The sequence below is a fragment of the Opisthorchis viverrini genome, assembly GCF_000715545.1.
Source record: "Opisthorchis viverrini unplaced genomic scaffold opera_v5_349, whole genome shotgun sequence".
Classification (NCBI taxonomy): Eukaryota; Metazoa; Platyhelminthes; class Trematoda; order Opisthorchiida; family Opisthorchiidae; genus Opisthorchis; species Opisthorchis viverrini.
The window spans coordinates 433,875-443,883 of NW_008752009.1; the positions used below are offsets into that span (position 1 = coordinate 433,875).

General features: G+C 46.3%; 1 protein-coding gene across 1 annotated transcript in view; it reads right to left on the reverse strand.

Annotated features, from left to right (window-relative positions):
- Positions 1-8,297, reverse strand: part of T265_10288 (hypothetical protein) — a gene marked incomplete at both ends in the record, with an annotated part of 18,371 nt that extends 10,074 nt beyond the window's left edge. The window contains 5 exons of the mRNA XM_009176613.1: positions 2,404-2,474; positions 3,837-4,168; positions 4,274-4,460; positions 4,814-5,181; positions 7,973-8,297. Coding sequence (XP_009174877.1) covers positions 2,404-2,474; positions 3,837-4,168; positions 4,274-4,460; positions 4,814-5,181; positions 7,973-8,297 — 1,283 coding nt within the window. The remainder of the gene's footprint in view (positions 1-2,403; positions 2,475-3,836; positions 4,169-4,273; positions 4,461-4,813; positions 5,182-7,972) is intronic.
- Positions 8,298-10,009: the final 1,712 nt, after the last annotated feature.

The following is a 10,009-nucleotide window of genomic DNA, read 5'->3' on the forward strand; positions in this document are numbered from 1 at the left end:
TATATATGTATATATATATATATATATATATATATATATATATATATATAATGTCTACTGCAAACAAACAAGGACATGACAAGATAAGGTCACTTGATGGCCACTTGAGCGCGGCTTACGTCAGTTATTCAAAATGTGTTAAGATATTCCAACCGGTCGAAACTTCGTGAACGTGTTTATCTTTTACCAAAAAGCTCGCGCAGAAACGCGTTTCGAGAAGGGAAACGCATTTTCCCGGAACTGACGAGAACATTCCACCGGCTGTCTTTCCCACATGCAGTAGACCATGTAGTATGGCTCATTACTTTCCACAGAATACAGCCGATTGATTCATTTAACGGTCCAGACTAGTTTCAATCCTTGTATCACTTTTGTTAGTTAGAAAATACGTATATTCTCTTTTTCTCCGATTCTGACTACCTACAAATAAAAGATATTACTCGTTCAGCTGTAATACCCTATCAGTGCCTAGCTGCCATGCCACCAGAAGGAAGCACGAGGACCGGAAGACTGCCAGATTGCTCAAGCCGAGAAAGAGGAAATCGAGAGGCAGAGGTCGAGTTCGAACCACAGACCTTCCGGTCAATGAGTCCGCTCTCCAACCACCGAACCATCTCACCAATACCTCAAGGCAAAAACCAATCTGAGCACCCCAGGAATGCTCACTCCGAAGACCAAGTGTTGCGTTCTGGTTCGGTCACACTGGAAGAGAAGATGCTGAACCCTGGTTTCTCTCCCATTACAGTCCACTGTCGTCCGTAAACTGTTTTAATTCTGATCGTGTGAAGTGGGGGGTGAGCGCATTAACACCATCCCATCAGCGCAAAGCGAACGTGCCTGACTTATCATGGCAAGCATTCCTTACTTTACAGTGATTTCTCCCCGGGAAAAGGATGAATCGATTCCAAGTATATCCCGAGTCACTGATGCGCACACTCAGCAATAAGCATAACCTCATCCATACGGAGACCCAGTATGTACGGACTTGAGCCATGTGTGCTGCTTAGCTAAAAGAGTGTCCTGGCCGGAAAGGCACCCAGCTGGCGTTACGGGCATGTTAATACTGACGCAGATTGGTGGAGTTATGCACTCGTTTGCAAATTAAGATGGTGTCAATGGGGGATCCAACCGAACACAGTATCCTGAAGGGAATTCAACTCAAGTTTGGTTTGGAACAATCCTGGACGTTCGGGGACCAGACCCATCTGATGAGTTCTACGAAGGGCGAAACCGACAGTAACAATATACCATCATCCAGCTGTAACACCCTTCGGGCCCCTAGTTGCCATGCCACCCGAAAGAAGCACGAGGGCTCAGATACTGCCAGGCTGCCCAAACCTACACAAGAGTAGTCAAGATGCAGAAGTTGGGTTCGAACCACGGACCTTCTGGTCAGTGAATATGCGCTCTAACCACTGAGCTGTCTCGCTCCGGTTAGTGAACTCGCGGTTCAATCAGTGAGCCGTCTCGTGCTCAAGACAACAAACACAGTATAATAAGTTCCATAAGCGGCACTCCTCAGGGGGAGGGAGAGACGATATAAATTGAAGTACCGGTGTCTATGATGATATTGGAGGACATGCACAGTGGCGTGTGCAAGAGCTTTCACAAGTAGAATCATATCGGGGAAAATGATGGCCGATATTTCTTGATTACCAGTGGCCGACTCTGTCCGCACTTAACGGGTCCGAAAAAGTATTAAATATGAATTTATCCGGATAGGTAAGGTTGTCCTCGAAAGACGTTTGTAACTCGGACTTCTCAAACTACGGGATTAAAACCCAACCAGTATTGATTCCTTTCTTCTGTTTTTATGTGGTACAACGCGATTCCCCCTTTTTGTTATTTTGGTTTTGCGCCTTTGTTGTTTCTGACCTGAACACAAACTGTTCTTTGACCTTGTCATCGGACGTGTTGTTTAAGTCAACACGTGGTTTCGCTGCCTTGTAAACACGTGGCTTTGAGTCCGTGTGGACTTTGAGATCCGTTAGGAATTAGCAGTCTCTAAACCGGTGTATAGAAGCCGGCATAGTCCCACGATTTGAGGCTTGTATTTACGGTACGGCATTTGTAGATAAACTTCTATTTGAAGGATTTGGTTTTTAAGGTTTTGCGCGTAACTCGACGTCGTTCAACAGATTGCTAGAAATAATCTATAACCCGCGAGTGACGGGTGAACCAGTGAGGGGGTATCATAAACAGAATCTGTAGGATGTTATATAGATGTCATATTAAAGACAAGCAATTCAAGAACCGTCAGATCCAAACAACGGTATCGTCGGCTTTCATATGAAGTTCCTATACAAAACTCAGGAGACTGTGCGGAAGGTGAATACACACGTCGGTAACACATTCGAAACGAGATCATCAGTAAACGGGAAATAAAATATGGGAGAGACTTACTTGGTGAGACCACGCACGAGGACTCGGTCACGTGTTCGCATCATTTGGCTGTCATAAGGGATTTCCACAATCTGTCAATGAAAAAGAATTCGATAGGCCAGCGATCCAAAAATCTTGTCCGTATAACACACCGTGTGGAGGACGAACAAGCAAAACAAGAGGAACGTGATAAGGCGTCCGCGAATGGAATCACGTCGCATCCGCTGTAGCTTTAAAAGTGTGCTAAGCAAGCGCAACACACAACAGAACACTCCTGACAGATCTTCCAAAGAGGTTTTCCTGGAACCCTCTTGAGACCCCTTGCAGGGACCCAGTAAAAGTGATCTGTTCCGATAATTGACCTCTTCTAGGAGGGACCAAACCATTCGGTGAACTTACAGAGAACGAACCACAAGTGGCCTCCTCTTCAAATAGAGGAAAACTGCATTAAATGCGTGTAATATAGATGAAGATAATCTCATGAGGCCTCCCCAATCACTTGAGGAGAACAATTCTGTCTCCATGCCATTGTTCAGGCAGCAAATTAATGTAGAAATTCATAAAAGTTCAGTACATGAACTCCGCGTCCTGACATGTTGTGTAGAATGTTGCGCCATGGAGCACTGAGACTAGTCTTTGTTGGGAGGTGGGAACGTAGTCCCCCAAGATGTAGCAATATCAAGGCCATGCTCCCGACACTGACTCGAGGAATGACCTCACTTGAGGGGAGACATGGCATGTTTACCACTGCGGACATTTTTAATTAGCTGAAACGTTCATCAAACTGCCGGTGTGAGTTGTAATATCCACAACTTTAATACGGTCGGTACCCTTTCGGGGCCCAACTGCCTGAAGGAAGCACGAGGGCTGGGATATTGCCAAGTGGCCCAAACCTAGACAGGGGAAGTCGAGATACAGGTCGGGTTCGAAACACGGACCTTCCGGTCTTTGCCTACCGGTACGAACCTGTGGATAATAGTTGTTCAGTACGTATAAACAAACAAGATGTTTACTGCTGAAGGGCCAGTTACCAAAATACGCCCCTTGGTCAACAAGCCTCTGGATGTTTGTGCAGTTCTCCCAGTGGTTAGTTTTGGATTAGTTGTCTGACATGAGCCTGGCTGAGAACCTCATGATATGACAGAAATCAGCGAAGAATCGGCTGCCACATGAGTGGCGCGTTCCCAACACATGATTCGCTGTGTTTGACAACGAAGGATAGTCAGATGGTGTTCGTATTGGAATATATAAACACATGCATTGTTGAATACATCTGACCCCAAGAGGTTCACCCGTAAAAAGATCCCATTCACATACCAGATTGACAAGTTCAGTGCGCGGTAAACCTATCAAAGAAGGATTTTCGAGGCGTCTCCTCCCCTAAATCGGGTCGGTTTCCCTTAGAAGAGCTTATTTGGAGGGTTATATATATACATACATAATATTCAGCTTACCTGGTTGACTGTATTGGCTGCGGCGCTCGTTAGTCCAGTTCCCACAATTAGACACAAAAGTGTCCGGTACGGATGTGCCAAGAACAGGGGTGAAGTCAGACTTGTTGAGGCTGCTAACACACAGCCGACTACGGCAGTGGATACCACGAGAAGAGAAAGACGAGCTTTGGATAGACCTGCCGCCACCTCAAAGCTCCTGGTCAATGACTGCGGGAAGGTGGGTACAAGAATCTGGTCTGGGCTGGCCAATATAGGGCAAACAGAGGAGGTGACGGGAGGATCTGTGCCCATGTGTTCACGTGAGTCTGTTGTGCTGTACAGGATATTGTTATCTGTAGAAAACACGATGAAATTGTGTATGTAGCTCCAGAGATTCGGAAATTTCGCCACCATGTTCGCGAAGTGTTTGCAAACAAAAAAAGAATCGGAGGTCTTACCTAAACTGGGGGGAGAGTGTTCCTCCGGAAACGTGGGTGAACCGACTGTTACGGACAGAGATTCCAAGGGAATTCCTCGGTCTGTAATAGACCGAGGCACTGACGTGGGAGTCAGTGATATCTGAGAAATGGATGCACCTAACCGCTTCGATTGAGCTTGTTCTTCTGACCCTGAGGGAACTGCTGACTAGAGTGGGATGAGAACAACGAAGTTACATGATTTCGATAAGTATGACGACATCGGTGCACACTCAATCGCACAGTAAACAAACTCTGGACATGCGCATAAGGTGACAGTGTAAGAAAAAGTTGAGCAACTGCTATATAATAAACAATTTGCTTGCTTACCTGAGTTTCTAACTGTAAAGGACCGGTATATCGCTTCGAATAACACATACTACGATGTCGCCCACAAAGAATTATTCGCGTAGGTTGTTTGGAGAGAGTAGTTGTGTGTGGACTTCGCGAGACCAAGAAAAATAGAGGAAGATGTCGAAACCCCATTTGCTTCTCGGCTAAAGGTTAACAGCAATCTTCTACCAATAGCTGAGCAAGGACTGAGATGCGCGGATCCTTTAGAGTGTCACCACCAGAACTCTGTTGTTGTCGGTACGCTTGCGCTGCGCGGATAGCAGCGGGGAACCGAGTACGCAGATCTACGGAGAACTCCGACTCGGCGGTGGTACCACGAGTTTGTGTGAACAGCTGAATCAAGATGGTTAGACAGTGGATGACGATCAATGGAATCGGTGACGCCAGACAAGCGACGACATAGGCAAGCAGCGGATGATCGCGGAGCTCCTTCCTATCCGTGGGTGAAGCAGAAGCGAGGTTAACCAGTCCGCCAAGAGCAAGCTCCGCGAGGCGAACAGCACTATCTGCAACAGTGCTGGATTCGGAACCGGTTGCTGCAAAAAAAACATTGAGATAAGCACAACTGTGTGAATGTGAATTTAGAACCCAAAATAATTGTAAAGCAAAGGAATATATATAGGGATTTCCAAGGTCAGTCTCTAGAAAACTGATACCAAACAGTCAAATTATGAGGAACACGTACAGAAAATATGAAGTGCAAGTTGCAGTTGTTTCATACGGTTTCGTTTGTTGAAACACTAGATCGTAGGGAAAATCAAACGGTCAAAAGCATGTCTCAAACGATAACCAAACTGCTTCCTCATTCACATACGCCAGAGAACGCGTCAAGCGGCTTTCAGACGCTACCTAGTGCAGATTGGTTGACCCTAGCGAAAAGCCCTTGAGAATGAGCGAAACTAATTTGGCTTTGCGAGAGACTCACCTGGAACCCAGCTGAATCTCTTGTTTGTGGTGTTTCCAGACAACTGGATGTGCTGCACTGGGCCGACTCCTGTTTCAGTCGCTACGATATTCGAGGTATCATGAAACGTGTATATTCACAATGCACTATTCATAAGGTTGCTGAAAATTCGTCGACGGCCCACGACCGGTCTCGCCCTTCGTGGGGCTCAGTCATCGTAAGCGCATTCATCGGGTTTCCGTCAACCTTATGTTCTACTTGAAACCAAACTACATTACGAATATACATGTATCGCGATGTCTCGAATATCGTAGCAACTGAAACATGAGGCAGCCTGAAGCAGCACATTCGGTTGTCTGGAAACATCACAAACGAAAGATTCAACAGGATTCCAGGTGAGTCTCTCGCAAAACCATTTTTTTTTTGCAAATGAGTATATTTCGCTTAGTTCGTGCAATTTGGTCTCAAGGAGAACATAAGGTTGACGGAACCTCGGGGACTGTCCTTACCTGATTAGCTCCTAGAAGAGCGAAACCGGTCGTGGGCTGTCAAAGGGTTTTTAGCAACCTCATGAGTAGTGCAATACGAAGATACCCTTGAGGATGAGTTTTAACGACTGATTTCACCGAATCTGAATGGAAAACGGTGAGCTGAAGTCAACCGAGTGGTCAGTTGCATGGATTAGTTTATCGGGGCTCTATCAACCGAGTTGGGTTGGAACATGTTGGCGAAGTATACCGTGCAACCACGTGGTCACACTGTGCTGCTTAAGCAAAACAAGCTGAACAAGGTCACATGAAATCGATTGATGAAATACTGATTACAGGTTGTTCAAGTCAGTGGGGTGCGTCATTAAGGGTGTGAGTTGTCACTGCGTCTAAACTGAGTACAGACGCCAACGATACAGACAGTCAACCTTGAATTAACCAACGAAGGCACAGACGGAGTAGAATCTTCGGGTCGAGGAAACGCTGGAACAGAAGCTAGTGGAATGCACCAGTGCTAAAATAGTGTAAATTTGACAAAATAGTTGAACCATAATCATGGTAAATGGAATGCTCAAGTAGACAGAAAGCAAACCAAAAATATCGACCAAGACCAGGCTTTTACAGTGACGCCCCCCCCCATAAGGAAAAGCAAGATCCACAAATTTGGCGGATGAAAAATGCCAACGATCCACAATCGTTAGCGGAATTCGCGCAGATGGCGATCCATAAGAACACGGTGCTTCTTGGTCACCACAAGCAAGGATCTGTTGAACAAAACTGTCATCAGCGCCGTTAGACATAGACTGACCTATCCGCCTCATCATCATCATCATCATCGACAGCATGACATCGGTGTTCAACACCGATGCTTCACTGCCGTACAACCATGACTTATTTGAAAGCCTTATTGTAAAGAAAACAATAAAGGTGGATGGGGGAGGGACTTACTGCTAGCTTAACACAATCATTCCGAGGTGCCTACACCTCCAGACATTCACTCAGGCAATCTGGACAGAAACTGACAACAAGAACGCCACTGACATCGGTTTGCAGCCATATCTTGTAGTGCCTCCAACCAGGCACAGTGAGGATCACGCGGCCTATCCGCCTAAGCCTCCAGAACTGTCTTCACATGATTACCATTCAAGATATCAGAAGATAAGGTCCATAGCTTGTCGCGCATTGTTTGTGGTCAATATAAGAACAGTGTTATCCTATTACTGAGGTTCGAGAAGGACCAAGTGGTTAGGGTGCGAATTCACTGACCGGAAGGTCCATGGTTCGAACCCGACCTCTGCCTCTCGACTTCCCCTGTCTGGGCTTGGGCGACCTGGCAATACCCCAGCCCTCGTGTGGTATGACAGTCAGGCACTGAAAGGGTGCCACAGGTGAACGATTACTGAGGTCAAAGTAGTGCGAGGCTACTGTCGCAAGCAGATAACTATTCAGAGTAACTCATGGAAGGTTAGTGTTGCCCACGGAACAAGGACTGAAAAACTACTCAAAATAAGACCTAGCAACCAAAGCTGACACCGAAATGACCGATACTTTGGGTCATAAAAACTAAACTGTACCGCAATAGTAATCAGGAAGTTTTAAATTACAGGGTTCTCATGTAAAATTTCATCTACTACGTGACTCGGTGATCAGGTACATCGGTTTGTTACGTGAACCTGCTTCAAAAGATGGAATGTACGGGTTGATATCACTTGGCCCGTGTGCTGGTTCAGATCTCACCAACGCTCGCGACACTTCGCACGTGACATGAATTGCAATGTTCGGGTGGATATAAGCCACGCAAAAGCATATGCCGAAAACGGTGTGAAGATGATTAATGACAATGAACCTCAGTCATATACAACCAGCGGAAATGCTGCTGTGCGAGAAAAAAATCCACTCGACGTGAACGAATGACTCAAGACGAAATGAACTCACAAGCCTCCGCCCAGATCGGAGCAACAGGCTCCAAACAAGTCAGAAACAAATCGACCACGTGTAACTGCCGCAAGTGGGGACAGTTTCGGGGATCGTAGGCAAAGTTTGCTAGATTGGCAATGATCTGTTTGTCAGACTTGTGGTCATTATAAACCGGAGTAAAAGGTACCTGTTCCTTATAGTCGTGAATGTCGGTCTCCTTGAATTCACTGACAAGTTTCTCAAGATATTGCAATCGCTCTAAACTCCCAGGCGATGCACGGTGATCTGTTCTAATCGACGTGAAGCACCGCTCAGACCTCAGACGATGACGCTTTGATGGCATAAACCACCGGACTGGAGAATTAAGAACACAGAAGCGATTCCTTTGTTCACGGGGCGACTGGGGTTGCCGACGTACAGCTGAAAACAGAGACCAAGAACAAAGACAATGCTACCATCAAAAGGTATTGAGGGCAACCAATGTTTTCATCACAGTAATAACATACTAATAATCGTTCAGCTGTAACACCCTTTCGGTGCCCAGCTGCCATGCTACCCGACGGAAGGGCCAAAGTACTGTCAGGTAGCCCACACCGAGATAGGAACAGTCTTTATGAAAGGGATGGGTTGACTTATCCATTTCAGCTGCTGAGAAGTGTTCCTGACTTTTTTTACGCTGAAGATCAATTAAGCCATCGTAACCACTACACTAATGACTGGCTTTAATCGTATGATTGTCTGAAAACTGGTGCACTGAAAGCACCGACAAGCCGTTTCAGAAATGTTTCATTGTGGCTTTGTGACCCTTCAATCTGTCAATTTTCATCATTCGGTTTTGGATTAAATGCGTGTAAGCTTTGTCCCGAAGTTACTAACATCAGCGGTGTTTTCTATTTCCACGACCTCAGTTTTCTTTTTGGGTATCCGCTTGCAATCATGTCAGTATGCGTCCAGAGCTGACTGGATACAGGAATGAACCAAGCGCCATGTCCAAATTCGACGCCTGAAAGGAACACGCGATTATCCACACAGTTACAGTTGACTAGATGAAAGCCAAGTAACATCATCATCATCATCATCATCACCATCATTGTCAGCTGTAATAACCGCGTACTCGTCGTACAGTGGTTGTAGCTGCCGCAGTTTCGTTCACCGATGATTTGGGGGGGGGATAGGTAGCTGCGCATTGCAGGCACCAGCTGGTAAATCGGTGCATAAATCCAGTACTGTCAGGACTGAAAGTTTTTGACATCCTCGGCGCGCAGCGGCCAGGTTTCTGATCCATATAGTAATATGGAGCGCACCGCAGGATTACAAACTCGAACCTTGACAGAGAAGCTGATGTCACACCTACGCCACAGGTGACGTAGGTTCGCAAAAGCTGCTCTGGCCTTCCCAATCCGGACGGAATTTTCATCTTTCGTGAGACCACAGGGACTGATACAGCTGCCCAGGTAAACAAATTTGTCTACTACCTCAGTCGGTTAATACGCAAGCATGAGGCTAGGGTTCGAGCCCACCCAGTCTTGCAGTAGCACTTTATACTTTGAAGGTGTGAAGCGCATACCAAACCGCGAGGCAGAATTATTTAGATTATTTAGTATTGTTTGCATTGCCACAGGGTCAGATCCTAGAAAAGCTATGTCGTCTGAGTACTCAATGTCTGTGAGCAGAGGCTCAGGAAGCACTTCGACCCCACAGGCATTAGAGGCTGGTAGTGAGTCTTCCATGATCGTATCACTGACAAAGTTGAAGAGGGAAGGTAAAAAAAGGGCAGTCCTGTCGGACACCACTTGATGTGGTGAACTCAGGAGAGAGCTTCCCGTAGACCTTTACACGGCCGCGGGAGTTGGAGTACGGCACCTTAATGAGGGTCAAGAATTTATGGAGGACACCTTTGCTCCACAGACACTGCCATAGTGCTTGGCGGTCCACAGAGTCAAAGGCAGCTTTCAGATCAAGAAAAACAATCATTGTTGCTTGCTGGAAGCAGTATCGCTGTTCCAGAATCTGTCGAAGAGTGAAGATATGATCGATGCAACCTCTTGCAGGACG